The sequence below is a fragment of the Numida meleagris genome, chromosome 5, assembly GCF_002078875.1.
Source record: "Numida meleagris isolate 19003 breed g44 Domestic line chromosome 5, NumMel1.0, whole genome shotgun sequence".
Taxonomy (NCBI): domain Eukaryota; kingdom Metazoa; phylum Chordata; class Aves; order Galliformes; family Numididae; genus Numida; species Numida meleagris.
In genome coordinates, this window is record NC_034413.1 from 45730473 (window position 1) to 45753119 (window position 22647).

Below are 22647 nucleotides of genomic sequence, written 5' to 3' on the forward strand. Positions count from 1 at the left end.
AGGAAAATTGTGTGTGACACTATGGAAGCTTAATTTTAAAATCTAGTTTACCAAAGATATTGTAGCAGTGTTTGGCAACTATTATGGCAGAGATGTCTTAGAGGAGGAAAGAGAAAAGCCTACTGTGGTAGCAATGCGCGTAGGGAGTATTAGAAGTACAGGGCAGGTTCAGTCTGATGACTTGCTTCTGACTGAGCACTGGAAGCATTGCTCTGAAATGCCTAATTTGTGAGTGCCTTTGACAAAATTCTCTCCCTACACAGGGTCCGTTGTACTTGGGGTTTGGAACACAGAAACAAGCTCTGTGCTGCTGACGGGGTCAGCATGCTGCTGGGAGCAGCGCTCTGCGGGTTACCAGCTGCTCCCCAGCCAGGACGAGGGCATCTCTATTTTAATCACTTCTGCTGCTGCTTTTTTTTTTTTTTTAAGGCTGCTGATACTATTTGTCATGATATTTCTTTGTGATGTAATTGGTGGACTTCAGAAAATATTACATCAGAATTACTGGTAGAATTGTTTCAAGGCGGAAGTGCCAGATGCCTCCGAAATGGCACAGGCATAGGTTATCCTTTGTTTCTTTTAGCTGCTGCTTGAAGAGTCAGTAGCCATGTTCTCCCTTTTCCCACCCAAACAGGTTGGCTCTGATGGTGTCTTGGGCCTTACAACAGCTTTTGGTGACTTAATTTCTTGTTTTGAGCTGTTCTGTTTTAGGTTGGGAAGCTGAAGTAGGAATTCTTTTCTTTATCTCTGCTGAGTAGAAATAAAAATTTCACCATGGAAGAAGCAAATCTTCTTTTTGCTAACCTCTGCTTACAGAACATAAACTTGAGGGAGCTTTGCTGTTATCTTCTGTGTACAAGTGTGGCTAGACTTTGGCTCAGTAATCAACTCAGCAATCATTACATTTCCCAAAGACTGCAGCTCATCGTTTTTATGCGATACAGTGGCTTGGGAATAATACTGGGGTATCAATGTTCTTGTCTGAAATTTGAAGGTAGTGTAAAACAGTCCATGCAGTTCCTTCTGTTTGTTACTGAAGAAATACCAAAATACTGATGATGATCCCAAAAGATCAAATCAGATTATTGAACAGCAGTTATGCATGTTCAAAGCAGTGCTTTACCCACCCATATTAATTTGAACTGTACATTGCTAGACTACTGAAATGTTTGGTTACCCTCATTAGGAAGTTATCTATTCTTCAATTTATAAAAGTTGTCTGACGGTCTGGCAGTAGTAATTCCTGCTGTAGGACTGACTGTGACTATCTGAATAGTTGACAACATTGTTTTAAAATGTTTATAAGAAGGAAAAATTGGTTCAGGATAAGCCAATTTTATGTTTTGTTAAGAAACAACTTTAAAAAGAAGTTTATTTTCCGGTGGAACAGCAGGAAAGTTCTTTACAGTTATTTGGCAAATGCAGAGATACCACTGAGGATAAATAGTCTCCAGAGGGAATGGTTCCATCAAGGAACAAGAATGTAATGATCCTTTTTCTCAACATGTTTTTCTACTACTGATTTCCATTAAACTTTGTTATTTGGGATTTTTTGTTGCTGGCAGGCCCCATAATATATTTGCTCACATGCTTCTAATGGGAGAAAGCCAGTGTACACATGCTGCCAGTCTCTAAGTAGTCAGGGCAGCTCAGGATGGCCTTCTCTGGCCTGTGCTAGGAGCGGAGGAACAGCAAAATCCTGTTCCAGAAGACAGGAGGGTGGCAGGATGGTGCCCAGCGTGGACAGAGGTGTGCTGTCAGGCCTTGGATTGTAAGAGTAGCAAGACTGGAGCAATTGGACTTGGGCATTAGATAATTTTTGGGAAACAGCAGTGGAAACAACTACTGTATGTAGGGCAATAGGGAGGCTGTAAATGGCTACACGCTGGTTGTGTGGTCTACTAAAGCAGAGGTTATAGCAGGAAGCTCAGTCCCTCAAAACCTGCATTTTCTTGGTGTTAAGATGGTGTCAAGCATCTTCTTGAACTGATGGAAAAGAAACCAAACAATAATATGTATATGAAAATATATATGTGTGTGTGTCTGTATTTCTATAGATAAGAAAAAAAATTGATTAAGCTATTCCATTCATAAAAATAGAATAGTTAAAATTATGATTTTCCTGCCAACAGTTATAAAATACTATATAAGTGTAAGAAAATGTATATCGCTTTGTGTGATATAAGGTTCCTTTATGTTGCATTTTTTAAATATAAAGTGTATGACTGGGTGTTTATAGGTTCGTAGTTTAAATTCATAATCTAGGTGAAAACTGGAACCTCAGTTTTTTAATCTCCAAATGATAGAAATCTCAACTACTATTGTGTAATGCAGCGCTCTGTGGCAATAGTTTATTCTCCTGGTGAAACCCTGTTTCACCAAAACCAGTAGTGATGGTTTTTCTTTAAACAGAACAATTTGAAGTTTGATAGTGTCATGATTACCATGAGCTCCCTCTTATCTGAAGGGTTTCTCTGATATGTGCTGCATGTTATTTCTGAGGGGTAATTTTCCAGGTAATTACCTCACATCCTAAATTCTCTTTGGTTTTTTTGTTTTGTTTTGTTTGTTTCACCAACTTTTTAGTAGTTCTGTTTACCATTACAATTTTGTAAAAATGGAAGCTGATGTCTTTCACACTTGATTTCTTTCCTCGTCTGTTTCTCCGATGTTCATCCATGCTGGGAACTGGAATAAATTAATCGTCTTTAACTTCCTGTAAATGCAGTTTAAGCAGTGAATTTGTCTGTTTATTCAGCTAGTGTAGACTGAGATAAATTTTATTTCAGTCTCACCTAAGAATTTACCCAATGTTTAAGCCTTGTGTGCATTATATATTTTGTGGTTTTAGAATAGTTAGGTCTCGTTATGAGTCTTTTGAGGAGTACTTTTAGCAGTGTATAAGACAAGTTTAAACATAGTTCACAAGCTTGATTTTAAAGCCAAGGTAAATCAAGTCTTGTAATGCCACATTCCAGTGATTCTGACATCAGAGGAATATCTGCAGTAAGAAATTTCTGTGTTAAAGTGGCTGAATATTTACATGCCTGAAAGAATCAAAACTGGGATCTGATGTGGAGTAGCACCTAAGGTAACCATTGAAGACAATAACAAATGTTTACGTTAAAACTCTTTACGGCTCCCTCAAAAAATAGTGAGATGCATTTTAATCAAATTTGATATTCGTTTAAAAAAAAAAAAAAAGGCTAAGTAAAACTAGACGTGTAATTTTCAGTGTTTTACTGTTGTTTCAGGTTGTTCAGTATTCTGCTGTTGTTTTTGGAGATGTCTGTCTGGTTTCCATAGTGAGAATCATGCTAAAAGTGATCTAACCACTGACACAAATCAGAAAAAAACAGAAGTACTTTGAAGTATTGGCACGAAAGATCTTTCATCTAACATATGTATAGATGTTTGAATACAAAACATTAATTATTCATCACATGGCAACATTATTAACCATTTTTTTATATTTTACTTTTTTCTGAGATTTTCATTCTAGTGGTAGAATAATAATTAAAAAAAGGCTTGTAATCTTAACCTGATTCGTAAGAGGAAACTTGATTAAGACATTGTTAGCCGAGCAGGAATGCATCAGTTTGGCCTTGGATGCCTTTTATGCTCCCACATAAAAAGGAGACTCACTTTCAGGTTCCAGTGCCTTTCTCTGGTGCCTTTTGATGGCAGTGAAGGAGTAGGGAAAGCTGCAGATCAGCTGGGCTTGAGATGATCAGCTCCCCTGTCATCCTTTGATTTTTAAGAGGAAAAAGAGTTTAGTACAATGTCTTATAATCCAGAACATGGTTTTATTCTCATTGTAATAACATGTTTTTATGGACCTGACTTTTTCAAATTTACAATTAGAATCTTCATCTTGTTTTCTTTCAGATTCTTCTCATTCTTTTCATCGAGATGAGACGATAGTTATTGCCCTTGCATCTGTGTCTGTACTAGCTGTCTTGATTGCTGCTCTGTTCTTTGGATACAGAATGCTTGCAGGTAGAGTTTGACTCTATTTTTTTTAATATTGTTCTTCAGACTGTTTCTCAAAATAACGCTTATGTTTTGTCTTCTCCCCTAGTCTCTCTTACATATTTGTAAGAGAGATGCTCCCCTTCTCCTCTCTGTCACTTTCTGATGATATCCCTTTCATAACAGTTCAGAGAGACTTATGAGTTTTTATCCAAGTTGGCATTTTGGGGTCTGCTTTTCCTCAACGTATTCCCTACTCAACACAAGTGTTGTTGTGAACATGCCTTACAGTTTCTGCTGGTGACATTCAATTATCAAAACAGCTGTGTAGCAAGTTGCTTTAGGTTTGTAGCAATCAGCACCTTCTCTGCTGATTTTACTAACTCGGAAGAATTTCGAGGATTCCTTTTTATTTACCTACACTATTTGTTAGTGCCAAGTCCAAGGTAAGTTGCATTTTCACTTACAGTTATGGTATGAAAACAGAAAGTGTCTGATTCCCTTCCCATCCCTTTCTGTACAGGAGACCGTAAACAAGGATTGCACAGCATGAACATGATGGAGGCAGCAGCATCAGAGCCCTCATTGGATCTGGACAATCTTAAGTTACTGGAGGTAAATGTTCTACCGTTTCTTAATCTTTTTTTTTTTTTTTCAATGTAAGAAAAAAAATCAACACGTTATAGCAGTTACATTTTGCCTGGTTTTGTTAGCAGTATTGTATTAGCTAGTACACGTTCTATCTTGAAAAGAAAATACTAAACACTGGAAAGTGATCAATGGGGGTGAAGGGAATTTAAATGTTCTGTATTTCAGCACTGCATCAAAACTCTTTTTTTTTTTTTTTTACTCAACTCTGATCACTTTAAGTAAAATATCCTACAGTATTCACTTGAAATGCTTTAGTAACACCTATTGGAGTATAGAATTTAATGCAGGTAGGGCTGTGTATTTCCATAGTAGTGGTTTTATGTATTGTCATTAATCACAGTGGAGTACTCTCTATCTCCATGGCAACTAGGGACCAACTAGAACCTTCCACTGAGCTTGGTGTTAGATGCACCATCAGAAACCTAAAAAATATTATGCTTTCAATTGGTATACTTAGTGGAACTTGCATGGAATGTGTAAAAGCTTTTTGCTAAGAAAAAAAAAATTGTGAAAGAAATTGGGAGGTGTACTTTTCTTCATGTTGCCTATCAGAAATCACAATTAGAGATGCTGGCTGCAGCCATGGCATCCTCACTGTAGTGTGCTCTGGGCAATGGGGAAAGGAAACTAACCTGCAAAGAAACTTGGGTGGCCTCTGCCAACAACAAGAAAAGTACTGGAGGCAGAGTTCACAAGAGTACAAAGGCATGTACTGTACAAGTGTGTAAAGCCTCAGAAGAAATCACTCATACTGATAGATAGTCTTGGAAAAAGCATCAACTTTGTTGGAGTGATCTACTACAGGGTCTTCTGTCTTCTTTCTCAAACATTAAGGAGTTGACACCTCGCTTCCAGCTATAGGGTGTCACAGAACAAACTGTCTCAACCTGTGTTTGCTTTTTCACATCTCTGGTAGAGATGTGAACATATTGTATGTTTGTACCTTGAACTGACTGACTGCCACTTTGCAGACCACTACAAGGACTCTGACATTGGAGGACTGAGAAATTGAAAGTATTATCTGTTAAATGATACTTCCTGTTAGACAGTATTATCATTTTTAGAACCATTACTTTATAATCCCTTCTGCTTTCCCCTCCTCTTCCATTTGTAACTATTTGTAAAAGTGAAGAGATACTTGTCTGTGAAAACCTTACACTTTCACATTCAAGTCTGCCTGTAAACTATTTTAATGCAATAGACTTAAATTCTTATGTAGTTAGTGTTTTGAGCTTTAGAAACTAGGATTCTTCCTGAAGTGGTCCAGTGTTCTGGTTTAGAGCAGAGATCTCATCTTTCTTCAGTTGCCATGGAGATGGAAAAGGCTTTTCTGTGAAGACAGTCTACCATTGTGGGAGCTAGAATAAAAATTTACAGGTAGCACAGAATTGATTTTCCCTTCTTATTAAAACACATTTATCTCCTTTAGAATCTGTTTTGCACTGCAAATGCATGTAGAGTCATTATTAACCTAATATGCATGGCTTGTAAAGCTATCCTAAACCTAAAATGTATAGCTGGAGTTAATTAAAATTGATCACGTAAAAGCTGTAAATGTTTAATAGTCAAAAGTTTAATACGAGAATTATCAGCATAAAGCACATGGATTTATTGATGTTCTATATAAAACAGCTGAATAGGTTATCTACTACTTATTTAATGGGTATACAGACTATAGGTCAATTTAGTAATACAGATCTAAGTGGGCTTATCCTAGGATTTCCAGCTTCAGAATAGCTTTTATGACAGTATTCTAGTTCTGGTCTTCAGTACAAAACATTTGTTATTTCCTACAGTGTAATTGTGTATAAAAGTTGGTATGTAATCTTTGTTGAGTGAAAATTCTGATTTTGCCTTTACTTGTTATTGAGTGAACTAATTATTTACTTTTTTTTTGCAGTTGATTGGCCGGGGACGATACGGAGCTGTGTATAAAGGCTCCCTAGATGAACGCCCCGTTGCTGTGAAAGTATTTTCTTTTGCCAATCGTCAAAACTTCGTTAATGAGAGGAATATTTACAGGATTCCACTGATGGAACATGACAACATTGCCCGCTTCATTGTGGGAGATGAGAGGTTCACTGCAGATGGGCGTATGGAATATTTATTGGTGATGGAATATTATCCCAATGTAAGTGCTTCAGAGAAATCAATTGGATTTGTTTAGATTCCTAAGAATAGCCACATAAAATGGATGTACTTCGGTCTCTGCTGATTCAGTTTTTCTTGCACAGTAGTCACCTTTGACTGGTGTAATGGAAAAATGATCCATATAAGGTACAATTTTAATGAACCATAGTATGGTTTCCTGTAATACTCTTTAAGGTTACCCAGTTACTGCTACCAAATGTAGTCATACAAATTCTTGGCTGTAATATTTTGCTCTTGACTATATTGCGTTTTTTTAATCAACTGTGGAATAATCGAGGGCAGTATTTGAAGAATTGTTTTTACTTAAAAAATAGTTAATAAACTTAAAACTACTTGATGGAGGTGCAATGTTTTTAATACCAAGATCATTGCAACCTTACTCAGTAGCTGTAAATAGCAGGGGTTTTCTACAACAAAAGATAAGGCTCCAGTGTTGTTGCTTGTGGCACCATAAATTGTGAGGTGTTCTTATACTGCTACCTTCTTTAAAGCTTCCTGTGGCATACCCTGTTTGTTTTGTTATACTATGTATTGATGATACTGAAGAAGTCTTAAAGCAGAGTTACTTTGCAGAACCGTATCTTCAGTTCTCCTGAGCTAAGTGTGCGCTACATCCCTCAAACTCATTGATCTGAGTTCTGAGTACTCTGTGTGTGTGCGTGTGTGCATGTATGTGTACACAGAACAAAAATGTATTAAAAATGTTCAACGTAAAATGTGAGCTGCTTATAATGAAAAATCATAAAATGTAACATATATGAGGCACTTTCCTGTTGTGTAGAAAAGGACTTTAACTGCTCAATTAAATCATATTTTAGTGAGCGTTTTGGTCTCAAGTAAACAAAGCCACTGTATCTATTCCAGAGTGTAAAGGTGATGACTGTAGGTTGATTTGCTATGGGGGTAGTAAGACGAAAGCTGCTTATTAAGTAGCAAAAAGAAACAGAACAGCAGTAAATAGCAGTAAAGATGGCTTCTGCCTTAAGATGTTTCAGGTTCTATGTGTGTGTTCGTGTTGAAAGTTAAATGCATACATGTACATAAATATCTAAATATATATGCACATTTAAGAAGGCAGCATATCATTTCACAAATATAGGAGGAGTGTCCTGACTGAAACTCTTAAACTGAGAACACACTTGATTCTGTCAGTTTGTAAGAACTGAAAATCGAATAAGAGATTGCAGAGATGAGAAATGACTCTAGGAAAGCTCAGCTGTGTCTATACCATATGTATAGCCTACTGGGACAGAGCAGGCTTACTTTCAACTAAGTTAAGTGAAGTCAAGAAAGTATTCTGTTCCTGAGAGGGCACAGCATAATTGTCTTAACAGGTGATCTGGTTTTGCTGTTTTCTTGAATGAAAGATTTTTAGTTGACACATAATTTGATTGGAAATTGTTTTGTCTTCTATAAACAGGATCTGTTAACGATCTGCTTGAATGCACAGATGAGGCTTACAACATCATATTATCGGATTCTTTCCCAATATGGTATTGAAAACAGCAATATTAGCCTGAAATCAATCCACTGGTGGTTTGGAAGTCATTGGAAAAAGTGCACAGCAGGTGTAATTAATGCACAGTATGGTCCTTAATTCAGTGAGCAGATGTTCCACTGTATGCTGAGTTAACAGCAGGGAAGGAACCCTGCTGTGGAAGCCCTACTAGAAGGGAATGGCACCATTCAAACTGTAGTCATAAAACTTGCTTCAATAAGAGGCAACCCAAGCAAAATGTGCAGCTGAAATACTCCCCATCCAAAACATCATTTTTCTGGGAAAAAATTCCGTTCTTAGAAGTAGAAACACACAAAATAGAACATTTTCACATAGAAAATTGTTTTTGGTGTTGCTTGGGTGAAAGCAAGACAGATTAAATTAAACCAAATGACAATATTATCTGAACACCAGACAGATGAATGTATGGGAGCAAGTAATAAGAAGAGGGATATGTGTGTTGACTGATCAACACACTGTTGTGATGCTGGTATGAGATACGGCAGGTAAATGAGCAGTGCATAAATTGCAAGGGATGACACAGCATGACATAGATAATAGTCATGGAATTGTGCCCCTGGTGCTCAAACATTTGTGTCTTTTTTAAAACAATTGAAAAATTGTTGTAAAACACAGTGGAGTTTTATGGTTGTCAGAACAAAACCATCAATTTTATCAAAAGTCATAATCAAAAGAGATTTCCTCAATTTAATGCTTAAACTCATGACTCTAAAAAGAATGATCTCGAGAACAAATCTCCCTTTCAAAACCTTGACTAAAGCTTTTCCTGGTTGTCATTTATACTGAACTTCACTAAGAGCCTAAAATCATAACTCTCAGCCAGCTTAAAAATACACAGTAGTTAGAAAGCTTTGAGATCTTTATATGGTGTTTACCAGTTAGGCCACAACAACGGTCTTGTTGCCTCCATTAGAATGGGCTGGAATAAAGGATAAAGTGGAGATTTATACATCAGAAGAGGATACATGATCCACATTGGACCATGCAGTCTACCTTCATATAATTTAAGTCTATAGATAAACCATTTTATCTGTGTATTTCATATTCTACAACGTTGCTTTATCACATGTGGACTTGAGTAAAGAGAAGACTATGCCTGAGATTTAGGCCTGGCATAGTGACAAGAATTTTTGTGAACCCCTTGTTTTGGATTTGGGGTTTATTTCTACAGAAGAACTGACAGGGAAAGGAAGCTAGTAGCAGTCCTTGTACTTATATATAATTTCACATTTTCCTTATCATTTGTAGCTTTTAATTCACTTGTAGATGAATTCTCAGGTTGCTGTTACCAAAATCTATTTGAAGTTCCTATGACAGTACTTTAAACAATTAAAAAAAAAAATTTTCATCCAAGTTTAAAAGTGTGTAGTGATGTTTGGTCTGTTTTCACCAAGGAGGTTATCTGTATATGGATTCCTTATTCCATACAGTCTACATCTGAAAAGCTGTAAGACTTTTGTAATTTTATTAAGGAGTGTCAGTAATTGGCTTTTAGTTTTAGCATTGGATTAATAAAAATTTTGAAGTCTTCAGTCATTTTAAATGTTGGTATCCATGTGCATCCATCTGAACTGCGAATGTATTACATACCTGAATACTGATTCCAAATGGACTCAAATGGCAAATACTGGCTGTCATTTTTTAACCAAATGTTACTTAACTGGTGTGTCAATCAGGTGTTTATTTGCAGCTATGATAGTAAGATGTTACATGTTAGTGCATCTTTATGATTAAAAATTTAAACAGGAAAAAGGTGGTAGTCATAAATAACCTTTATAATACGTATGCAGAGAAGGCTGGACCTCTTGTTCTTTATGCTTGGGGATTTGCTTTGTTTAAACTGAGGATATTGTTACTGAGGACTGTGCATAAAAATACTCAAAGACATCATAGTCGTAGGATGTCCCTTTTGTCATTTTGTCTGTTTCTAGAATATTTCACTGTCACAGTTGACACTCTTTCTTTGTTTTTAAGATTTCACTGCACATTATAATTATTTCTTTTTAAAAAATGAAAAAAAAGAAACCGGCATTTTATTCACATTTAAATTATCTTTAAAAAAAAAAAGTGTGAAATTCTTTTTCCCCATTTCTTCAGTGTATGTTGGCTCACTTTTGTTCTGAGCCTTCTTTGGGCTTTTTTGTTTCAGTGACTGAACTAATCACAGCAGGTGAGATGCCAGTGAGAGATGTTCAGTGTTCTTCTGTTAATGCTGAAGGTTCAAAGTCCACTAATTAGTAACCCCAGCTGTTATGTCTGCAGGTGCCTTTCTCCTTCTGTTGTTCAGTAAGAACTTTTTAAGAATAAAAGAAATGAGTAGTTTGCTTTTGTTTTATAATACTTTACTCATTAAAGGCAACCTCAATTATTATGCAGTGTACGTTACATTTTCTTTTCAGTTTCCCTACATAAACTGAATGGCACCACTAAAAATTAATGGAACTTTGATCCAATCTTGTGTTTTATAACATCTGAGAAAACACTGAAGCAGTTGCAGGATTGTGACTTTCAGAAGCAATGGATAAAACTATCCTTCTTCAAGATTTTGACTCAATTATTCATTTTGCAAGTTGGTAATTATATTAATCTTGTATTTGTTGTTTCATTTTTGGTAGGGTTCACTGTGCAAATATCTGAGTCTCCACACAAGTGACTGGGTGAGCTCTTGCCGGTTGGCACATTCTATAACCAGGGGCTTGGCGTACCTGCACACGGAGCTACCTCGAGGAGGTAAGGCCAAGAAGGGATGTTGGAGTGTTCAAGGTGTTGCCATTTCTGTCAGGTAGAAGATCACTGCCTTTCTTTTTCATTTTTGACAGTACAATGAGTAGGAAATCATTAATCAAATACAGATTCCTCACAACTTCTGATATGTTTTTCCTTTTGAACAAATCCCTGTTGTGGGCTGCGCCAGTGGTGCTTGCATGAAAACGGAATAAGAGCCAGCAGTGTCCCAGAGACAAACAAGAGGAGGAGGCAGAGCTGTACAGTGCTGCTGTATCATGGCAACAGATTACTGAAGACCTGAAGCACTGGGTTTCTGTCCAATAGAGACCAAGCAGATGGAGCGTTCTGTTTGTTTACTGCAGTTCCAACACATACCAGCAAAGCATTTTTTAGTTTGTGTGTGAACTGTATACGTGAAAAATAGTTACATTTCTTAACTCCACTGTAGTTTTATCGTATCTCTTGGTTTTGGTTGAAGGGTGAGGCCCCATTCTTCTCTGTATACAAATGATATTGCTGGAGTTTTAGTGATTTATTAGAGCACTGGATCTGACAACATGTTGATATATCTATTTTATCTCTGCTTGTTTGCTTCAACCCAGCATTCCAGCCAGTGAAGTATCACAATTATATAACAGGTATTCTGTGCTATAACTGGCTGCAGAATGTGGCCTGGCACTGAAGCATTAGCTTTTTGGCAATAAATGAAAGGATGGCAGTATTAATTCTACATGAAGGTGCTAATGTTGAGAGTAAAGTCCTAAACCATATATCTCAAATGTTAAGCACTAGCTCTACAAAAGAATGAAAACTGACAATACCATTAAAAGTGCAAGGCTGAAAATACCTAAATTGGTATTCCTATGCGTGACTGAAACTGCAGCTATCATCTTAATGTCATCGTTTAGAAATGTGCAGATAAGTGCGTCCATGAGCAGCCAGAAAATGTGCAAACCTTCCATCATGAAGGAGAGACAGCCGTAGACTGAACTGTATAAGCTAGGAAGGAAGCCATGGAGTAGAATAAACTGCATAGCATAACTGGTTCTGTAGTGCTGGCTGTTTCACTAAACAAACTGCGTATGAATGAGGAACAACTGAGATTACTCTCTGGAAAAGATCAAATCCCTCGCAGGAATAACATGTACAGATTCTCTGGAATAATATTGTCTACATATCTTCTGAATAGGTGCCAATCCCAATTATAATTTAAGTAGCTGGTATTGCTCTTAACAGAGGACTGTGGATATGAGAGAGAACATTTGGAATGGCTGTCAGGGCTGTGGCAGCAGGTCTGTGCTTAAGTACATAATGTCTTCCCTGCCAAAATCATGCTGCAGTATCCTTTGGAAAGAAGCTTATTGGCAAACACTAAAACTGCATGTAATGGTAACCCAGTATAATGTATAAAGGCAGTGAAGCTATGAATGCCAGTCAGTTTTCTATAGATAGCATACTGCAGAGCTCATTATAAAGAAGCAAATATATTAGCTTTCTACAAGATAAGTTGATTTTCTGTTTGTAATAGGTGAGCAGACTTAATGAGGCTCTCTCATTCTGCCAAACAGTAGAACTGCTCAAATAATAACAAGCACTTTCATATGTCCAAATAGACCATTACAAGCCTGCAATATCCCATCGTGACTTGAACAGCCGCAATGTACTGGTAAAGAACGATGGAACATGTGTAATTAGCGATTTTGGGCTCTCCATGAAGTTAACTGGAAACAGATTGGTGCGCCCAGGTGAGGAAGATAATGCAGCCATTAGTGAGGTAAGTACAAATAAAGATAAGCCAGCATATAAAGGAAGACAAATTAGTATGGGAGTAACATTGAGAAACAGTTGTTATAAGATGAATATTATGGTGGTACAATTCTTTTGATGGGGAATTGCTGCAGTAGGGGTAGAAGTGGCTGAAACATTGACAGGATGAGACAAATTTTCATTGTCAGAACATTCGTACCTAGCATTTTGAAAGGTGATAGACTGGGAGCCCTGGAGGAGGAAGCTTTGCACATGAGAGATGGTATATGCAAGGTGGGTATGGTTGCAGAGGTTACAAAGATGTGGGTGCAAGCTGCATGAGTCTTGTACTGCAAACATTACTTAAGCCCAGAGAGTCTTTGGAAATTGAGGTAATTAGATATTTCTTCTTTTTTTCTTCTTTTTTTTCCCCTCCCCTTCCACGTCCTACAACCACTTATTTCTCCGTGTGTCATCTGTAATTTGATGGACTTTAAGTAGATGCAACAGGGAAAATAAATGTTTGTAGAAAGGCGTGGAGCAATTGAGAACAAAGTGGGACAGAATAATGGGGGAAGCTTGAAAGAGTAACCTATGAGAAAAGATTGAAATAATTAGAGTTGTTTAGTCTAGTGAGGTAAAGATGGAGGCAAGTCTTCAAATATGTAAACAAATGCTGCAAGGAGAAGGGAACAAACTGTTTGCATTCAGTTTGGATAGGAAGAAAGGTAATGGGATTATTTTGTATGTGGGAAAGTTTAGGTTTGTTTTGAAGAAACCTTTCTAATCTGCAGAAGTCAGGGGCTGCCAGAGAAGACTATAGAATTTGCATCCTTCTGTGATTTTAAGGAACACATTGGAAAAATATCTGCTAGGAATGGGTTAGAATAGTTTCTGGGCAGAAAGAGGAAACTGATTTCTTAAGCTTTGTTTTCTGTGATGCAATGATTCAGAAAGTCCTCGCTTTTTCTATTTTTTTTTTAATAAGCATAAATGCGCTGACATCTGAATGTAGGCTACTCAAATAATAGTTTAAACAAAGACTGAAAGTCTCCTACTGCCTCAGGATATTTGGCATCTGTGCTTTTACAGTGAAACTTTACAATTCATTCACAGAATATTTCACAGTGCTAATCAGCATCCTTTAGAAAGCAAGTGTTACAGTAGTAATACCTAGTGCACAAGTTTTTTTTGTTTGGTTTTTTTTTTTTTTTAGATCTCCTCTCACTGAACAAAGGAATGGGGAAACCACCGTTTAAAATGCAGGGATGTGCAGTAGTCCTTTGACAAAATACTGTCCTATAAGGACTGATGAATGACTGCTCTAATCTAACATAAGTTTTTATTAAGACTAGGCCACTGATAAGAGTAGCAGCTGAGGGCATTGATTAGGGGAGAACTGCATTTTCCATCTTAGCTTCTAGAAAACATTGAAATATATTGAAAACCAAAAAACCAATGTGCATGCACAAAAAAAAGAAAAAGAACTCAAAACTTTTATAATCAAATTGAATTTGGAAGTTACTTCTTGATTTAAAGCTTTGATTTTGCCTTTCCAGGTCGGTACGATCCGCTATATGGCCCCAGAAGTGCTTGAAGGAGCAGTGAACTTAAGGGACTGTGAATCTGCTTTGAAACAAGTAGATATGTATGCACTAGGCCTCATCTACTGGGAGATATTTATGAGATGTACAGACCTCTTCCCAGGTAACTAAAAGAACTCTAGTTCTTTTAGAACTAGACTCTAGAAACAATGATGGAAGAAAGATCAGCAACTAATGTTAGTTGGTAGTCATAGTTTTTAAAGTGAAGAAGGGAAATAATGTATCATTTGTTTTTTGCTGTTAAGCCGGTGCCATCTAGCGTTTGAGATGGTTATTGTTAACAATATACTGTGTTGGTGTGTGAAGTGTGGGTCACGCTGACAGACTTCTGATTGCCCGTTAAAGCATTTTGCAGGCCACATAGCAGTGCTGTTTGAGCACTATTATTATTGTCCAGAGCTCATGAACGTTGAGAGTTGGATTGATGGCAAAGGCAATACTTTCGGTACTTAGACCTGATATAGTGCCCAAAGTGTCTTTTAGACCTTCCTCGTGAACAAAGGGATGGAAAAGTGTCATAATATAATATGGTATTTAGCCTTTCATACTTTTATTTATGATAGTGACTTGAAAAATTCAGGCAACATCAGTCTTGTAAAATAAAACTAGAGGAAATAAACTGTTAGAACACGAGAAAGTATAGTGACCTCCATCTTCTTCCTGAGCTATAGCATATAGAGTAAATCTGACGTGCAGTATTCCCTCTGTTGTTAAACAGCTGCACAGTACATGCAGGGACTTGTAATCTGTTTGGATTTCCTCCCAGACGAAGTATGCTTAGTTGTTGACATTTCACAGACATTAGGTGTCATCCCCAGGCTCCAGGACGTTCTGAAGGTGCCCCTCAGTCAGTAAAATTTGAAGATGTTTTGAGAAGTTTTCAAACAAGACTTAATTCATTTGCAGTTAATTCCTCTTTTTTGGGGAGAGGGAGGGAAGCGTAAGAGTGTGGGTTTGAGGGTGGAGTCAGAATATCTTGATAGGGAACGGCTTTGATGCTACCTTTCATCACTTGAAAGCCCTTGCCCTGCCTTTTTTTTTTTTCCCCCCAAATCTGTGATTTTGTTCATTCTTTCTTTTGCTAACAGGGGAATCTGTGCCAGAGTACCAGATGGCTTTCCAGACAGAAGTCGGAAACCATCCCACTTTTGAGGATATGCAAGTCTTGGTGTCCAGGGAAAAGCAAAGACCAAAATTCCCAGAAGCGTGGAAAGAGAACAGCCTGGTGAGATAGAATAAGTACTAAGATATGATTGAGCCAGCTGTACAGTGGTATAATTTCTTAAAAGCAATTTTTGCATTTGTATCAAGTGCCCGTATATTCTCTGGATGCTGATTTTTTCTGCCTTTTGAAATCGTAGACTAGTAATGCACTTAAACAGTTGGCAAAATATAATCCTCCAATTCTGAAATTTCGTAAGCATTGTAATAAACTGTTTCTGAAGAAGTATAGTCCCCAGAATTTGCAGTGGCTACAGTTTATAGCAATTGTTTCATTATAACTACATTCAAAATTTTATGTGGCTTCATTTGATCTACAATTTTTATTTGCAAAAGTATAAGCAGAGTAATGCTGTTTGTTGTTTTGAATTAGCATTGCTGCGGCTTAGAGCCTTGCTTGCTGCTGCAGGCTGACAAGTTACTGCAAGTCAGCTGAACTCTGGTAAGAGTCTGTGTGCTTGCTTTCATCTGCAGCAAAGGTGAGGTAATGCAACTCCCCTTAGCGTAGTGGGAGTTGTTTCTTTTATTACAAGCAAAGCAAAATGTCAACAGTCTCTGGGTTCCACCTGATAATATGATGGCTTATTTAAGCAAGTATGGTAATTCACATATTTGACTCATCTAAAAGGTGGTTTTAGGAATTCACTTTCTGAAATTATGCCTTTTAATCTTCAGAGACTTTGCTAGTTGATAAGTATGTAGCTGCTGCGCAGATAATGGGGGAGCCTAAGGCCTCATCTCTGCTGGTACTTGTAAATATGTATGAAACCATTTTCAGAGAGGAGCATAGCCTCTGGTATTAACAGTGCTATAAAACATGTTGTAACTGAGTTGGGAGCTTCATAGAGAGCTTTCCTTACTGCGCAGTTTGGGCCAGTCTTAACAAAAGCTATAAATAAAAATCCACTCCCAAATTGTATGGGAAATCAAGCAGCAACTGTTTTAACTACAGCCACGTTGGCAAATGTGGTGTTGGAAGAACCTAATCTTGATAGCTGTTTTTGAAGACAGTTGAAATACAAGCAATTTAAGGTTTGTTTTGACTTGTGTCCTACCATTTTAAATGCCAGTTGCGTTCTTATAAATTGATAGACTCCAGTATTAGTAGACACTGACCTAATAATGATCCCCATATTTAGACTGTTTAACACATTCTTTGTGCTGTCACTAACATTTTTTCAACAATCTGAAATAATAACAAAATGATGTTCAGCTTTAAGGATGGATGTGTATCATCACTTTAAGAGAGAAGAAGAAAAAAACAGTAACCTGTAGTTCTCTCATAGATAGTAAAAAAAAAAACAACAAAAAAACAAAAAAACAAAAACAAAAACAAAACAAAAAAAACACTCCACCCCGTGCTAGTCTAGGATAACATCTCAGTAAACACTCCAGAAGAGATGTCTTAGTAAAATAATCTCATCCTGGACCCAAGTCCTTACCTCCTGTATCTTACACATGAGATAAAACACTTCTCTCCAATATTTAAAGTTATGCTGACGTGTTGGATTAAAACACTTCTGTGCGTATTGATATATTAAAGAAATGTATTTTCTCTTTTCCTTTTAGAAATACAAATAAAAAACAAATTGTCTAGGTCACATAATTAAGCCATTCTAAAGATGTGGAATCCTCATTTTACAATTACCTGTGCAGTCTCGGTCTGTTTCTTGAACACATGTTACAATATAGACTTTGATTAGTGGTATTGTTTTTCACAGCATGAATCAACGATCTGAGCAGATGATGTGCGTAAAATAATCTTAGGGCTATAAACTGAGTTGGGATGTTACCAGCGTTTCTATTTCACTTGCCAAGCCCAAACTAGGGACTAAGCTTGATTTCAAAGGTCAAGATGGAAGGATATTAGTAAAATAAGAATAATGCAACTTGCTACCTTTCATCTTTTTTATGAATTGTAGGATTTCTCAATGGTGGATTTTTGAGTAGATCCCTTTGAACCTGAAATTAATAGAAAATAGATTATTATGATAAATGTGAAGCTTTAGAAGTTCAGTCTTGTTAACTATCTGTACTATCATCACTGTATTCCTTTCAATATCCTTAAAACACGGAAAGAAAAAGATTTGCTCGAAGAGAGACTAGTAAATTTAGTAATGATTACATTTACAGCTGGTGAAACCTGTAGGGGAGAGCTTTACATAGGGGCAAGATAGGAGATTCAGGTGTTCACTAACTTAAAGATGCAACTAGATTGCGACTAACTTAAATACTAAAAACTGAATGAAGCCTTTTATTCTCGTAGAGAAAACATATCCAGTACTCTATCCTGACATTGTCCCTGATGATGTTTTTAGACTCGTGTCCCTCAGCTGCAAGTGGTTTAGCTGCTTAGCCTCTCTGATTATGGGAAGGGAGATAAAAGATTTCCTTGTGTGGGAGCTCATCCCCACCTGTGCAGCCATAGCTGCATCACTGAGCAGCAGTGACTTGCCAGATGCAAGTGATGCCAGGAACCTGCTCTGTGGGCGAGGAGCTCTTCACTAGCAGGCAGAGCTACTCCTGGCTTTTCCTGCCAGAAGCGAACAAGGCGGTTCTGGCACAGAAACAATCAGCAGGCCCCACTGAATGCTTCAGTGCCCAGCTGGGACTGTTCACAGTCACTGGTGCGGGAGAGATTAAAGCTGGGCTGAGATGTGAGATGTTCTGGCAAACTGTGGGCCATCGATGGGCAGCAGGGGCCCATAAATGGCTGCCTGTTTTCTGTGTGCAGGGTGCTGTAGAAGTAGAAATGTTCAGTGCTCATAATTTAAGTTGTCTCCTCTCCAGGTCTTTGACCATATGGCAGCATGATTTGATGGTCTTGAGCTCTAATCCTGAGTGCCCCATTCACCCCACAGTGCGATCTCAGGGAAGCGTCTGTTTCCATTTCTCCATCTGTTAAACAAGGGCATCAATAATCTCCTCCCATAGTGCAAACAAATTCACTGATATTTATGAGGTATTTGAATGTTACAGGAGTGGATGGAAGAAGAGAAGCCCAAAGAACGGGGCAAGGCTGTGTCAATTGCATACAGTGCAGGGCAGCAAAACAGGGACCACTAGCTGAATTGTGAGGACAGCAAAGACAAGGTTTCCAGAGCCATCATCAGTCCTTTCTACACGGCTTTCATAAAGCAGGTAGAATGAGCACGTGTACATCAGCAAGGGCAGGCTGAAGTTTGCATGAACAGCTCTATTTTTTCCTAAATAATTATCTTTCCAGTCTGAGTTTATGAGGTATGATAATATTAGTCCTGCACCATTGTTGTTACTAGTGTAAACTAGCACTGAACAAAATTGTGTTATATATCTTCCATTTCTTTTTCTCACCAACTTGTGACTATTTTCATCTGTGCAGAATGCTGTCATAGAACAGTAAATTAAAAGCACAATATAAAGGGAAAATAATTTAAGAAAAACTGGTTTTGTTTTTTCTGTCTCCTGGCAGGCTGTGAGGTCACTTAAAGAAACAATTGAAGACTGTTGGGATCAAGATGCTGAAGCTCGATTAACTGCCCAGTGTGCGGAGGAGAGAATGGCAGAACTCATGATGATTTGGGAGAGAAATAAATCAGTTAGTCCAACAGTCAATCCAATGTCAACTGCCATGCAAAATGAGCGGTAAGAAGAGAAAAAAGCAATTTTAGTTGGCAATGAATATCCAGTGCTTAGCTCACTCCAGGAAGGAACCTAGAGTGCACCATCCACTTAATGCTTCTGTGCCTGTGAAGCAGATGTGTTATGGGAGCTAGTCTGTATATGGGTTTTGTATATGATCCTGATTGTTTTATATTGCATGAATCCACAAAATAAACATTTTTACAGCTTTGGATTCTTACAATCACCAGAATTCAGACACCTTGTATGTAAGCAGCTGTTTCTATCACAGTGAGGCCTTTTAAACTGAGTTTAGACAAACTATCCAAACAAGCTTACAAAGACATGAAGTGACTATGAATTTTGTTTAAGGAATCTTTTCTAAATGATGCATTGAAATTAACTTTTCGCAGAACATTTTAAATATATGAGTGTTCAGGCAGTAAGAGTTGAGGAAATCACCAAGACTCAAATTTATACCTATTCAGTTTAAGAAATACTGAGCCCTTGTTAAAGTCATTGTTATTCTGACCCAGTGAGAGAGGTGATGTCCACACCCCTTCTCAGCTTATAAACAGTACAAGAGTGAGAATTTGCAGAACTGACATCAGTGCTTAAATAGTACACACCAGAGATCTGGATTTGAGAGAAGGGCAGTGTTGGTAGAGTTTGTCATAGAAAAATTTCTATTTAAAGCATGGAATACCTCAATTGTTAAACTTATTATATGTTTTACATGGCGTAGGATCTTGTGACTCTTTCCTAGCATCACTTTCTCCATCCTATGCTCTTGTATATAGTTCTTGTTTCCCTTTTTCAGCATCACTTGTCTGCAACTAGAGCGGTACCTTAGCAGTGAACTGTACAAATACAAGTATTGGACAAATAGAAGGAAATTACTGTTATATGATTTACTTGTGTAAATAACATTCACGGCAAAACTGCTGTCCTAGTAAAATGAAGTTCTCCTTCCCAGGATTTTTCGAAGAGGATCTCAGTTTTTTACTGTATCTGTCCTTAGTTTATGCATGAAAAGAAATAGACATTCAGCTCTCTTAAATTAGAGGCTTTATAATATATGGAAATATTAACATATGTGATCTTAATATCACTTATTTTTTCTTAAAGGAACCTGTCACATCATAGACGCGTGTCGAAGATAAGGCCATATCCAGATTATTCTTCTTCTTCCTACATTGAAGATTCAATCCACCACACTGACAGCATAGTGAAGAACATTTCATCTGAACATTCAATGTCCACTACACCGCTGACTTCAGGGGAAAAGAATAGAAACTCCATTAACTATGAGAGACAACAAGCACAAGCTCGCATCCCTAGTCCTGAGACAAGTGTCACCAGTTTGTCCACCAATACTACTACCACCAATACAACTGGCCTCACTCCTAGCACTGGCATGACCACCATATCTGAAATACCTTATTCAGATGAAACAAACTTACATACTACAAACGTCATGCAGCCAGGTGGGCCCACGCCGGTTTGTCTGCAGCTAACAGAGGAGGATTTAGAGACAAATAAACTGGATCCAAAAGAAGTAGATAAGAACCTGAAAGAAAGTTCTGATGAGAATCTGATGGAACATTCACTTAAGCAGTTTAGTGGACCAGATCCACTCAGCAGCACTAGTTCCAGTTTGCTTTATCCACTGATAAAACTTGCAGTAGAGGTGACAGGACAACAGGATTTCACGCAAGCTAGCAATGGTCAAGCATGTTTGATTCCAGACGTCCCATCTGCTCAGGTCTATCCTTTACCCAAGCAACAGAACCTTCCGAAGAGGCCTACTAGCCTTCCTCTAAACACCAAAAATTCAACAAAGGAGCCACGGTTAAAATTTGGTGGCAAGCACAAATCAAACTTGAAGCAAGTTGAAACAGGTGTTGCCAAGATGAACACAATCAATGCTGCAGAACCTCATGTGGTGACCGTTACCATGAACGGAGTGGCTGGTAGAACCCACAGCATAAACTCTCATGCTGGCACAACCCAGTATGCCAATGGTGCTGTGTCGTCTGGCCAGGCAGCCAGTTCAGCAGCACAGAGGGCCCAGGAAATGCTTCAGAACCAGTTCAGTGGAGAGGATAGTCGGCTGAATATTAATTCAAGCCCAGATGAGCATGAGCCCTTGTTGAGGCGGGAGCAGCAGGTTGGCCATGATGAAGGTGTTCTGGACCGCCTAGTAGACAGGAGAGAGCGACAACTTGATAATGGCCGAACAAATGTTAATAACAATAACAGTAATTCGTGTCCAGTGCAAGACACAGCTACACTCAGTATCCAGAATGTGGCCAGAAATCCTGGGCAGACTCAGACTAGAAGAGCACAGAGGCCTAATTCGCTGGATCTATCTGCCACAAATAGTTTGGATAGCAGTAGTATGCAGTGTAAGTGCCTGCAGAACTTGAACAAGTTTCCCTGACACATTTTTTTTGCTGAATAACTATGTATATCTGCTTGAAAATACTTCTGTGTCCCCTTTCACTCCTCTAAGTGTGCCTACTAATCTCATAAATTCAATTTCTATCAGAACGATTTCAGTCTTCTCAATAAAGTCCTGTGTTCTGTCCTCATCAGCTCCAGAATGTTTTAGGTCGCTATCTTCCTTCCACATACATGGAAAAAATCTGTCCCTTTCTATTCTATATACTTTGATTCAGGGAAGGGAGCAATTTCTACTGTTGTTATTCACTGCGAGGCATCTACCCTGGCAGTGGCAAAGGTTACTGAAATGTCTCCTATTTCTTCCTTCAGGGACACATTTTGACTTCTTTTCCTTATTTTTTGTCATTATTAAGAGTAGCTGGCTCTAAGATGCATTGATTAAAATTGTTTTTATTATACACTTATATTATAACTTCATATCTTTTAAAGCAACTGATTTTACTGCATTAACCCAGCCTAGATGGGCAGTCAGGCATTCTCTAGTTTGCTATCTGAGCTTCAACAGTTACAGCGATCCTTTGTTAGTTTACCACATACATATTAAAACATAATCAAAGTAGTTAGAGAAGGAATTTTAGTAGACTCCCTTGGAAAAACTGCCTTAGAGTTTAAAGCCTAAAAATGTAAGAGATTCCAATGAGAATCTTCTTATCACAGTAAGAAGGCATTCATAGCTGTAACTGAGTACATACAAGGAGTTTCTTTGGAGTCTGTGGGCTATTGGAAAGACTTCCTAGATAATATGCTCCAGAATACACTGTCATCTTCAAAAGGTACTTGCAAACCTCTGACTATGTTTAGTTAAAGACTGTCATTCTAGCAAATTAACCCAGGTGCCAGGCATTGCATGCTTGGAAGGAAAAAGTTTATAAATGAGCTAGAACAGATCTTTCAAGAAATGTAGTTGAATATTCAGCAATTGAATGTCTAAGCTTTCCTTTTAAGTAGGAAACCTTATTTTTTGTCTTTACCTGTTGAGCTGAAATTTTA

At 37.8% G+C, this 22647-nt stretch overlaps 1 protein-coding gene and 1 long non-coding RNA gene across 2 annotated transcripts in view; one reads left to right on the forward strand and one right to left on the reverse strand.

Annotated features, from left to right (window-relative positions):
- The window catches only part of BMPR2 (bone morphogenetic protein receptor type 2), a 99645-nt gene that overhangs the window by 70960 nt on the left and 6038 nt on the right, over positions 1-22647 (forward strand). Inside the window, exons 4-12 of the mRNA XM_021399684.1 lie at positions 3889-3999; positions 4496-4587; positions 6524-6754; positions 10909-11023; positions 12634-12794; positions 14326-14473; positions 15459-15595; positions 19043-19215; positions 20320-21599. Coding sequence (XP_021255359.1) covers positions 3889-3999; positions 4496-4587; positions 6524-6754; positions 10909-11023; positions 12634-12794; positions 14326-14473; positions 15459-15595; positions 19043-19215; positions 20320-21599 — 2448 coding nt within the window. The remainder of the gene's footprint in view (positions 1-3888; positions 4000-4495; positions 4588-6523; positions 6755-10908; positions 11024-12633; positions 12795-14325; positions 14474-15458; positions 15596-19042; positions 19216-20319; positions 21600-22647) is intronic.
- LOC110400092 lies at positions 412-3923 on the reverse strand. Its single transcript, XR_002439621.1, has 2 exons — positions 3646-3923; positions 412-2688 (listed from the first exon to the last, which is right to left on the reverse strand). It is a non-coding gene; the product is annotated as an uncharacterized LOC110400092 (long non-coding RNA).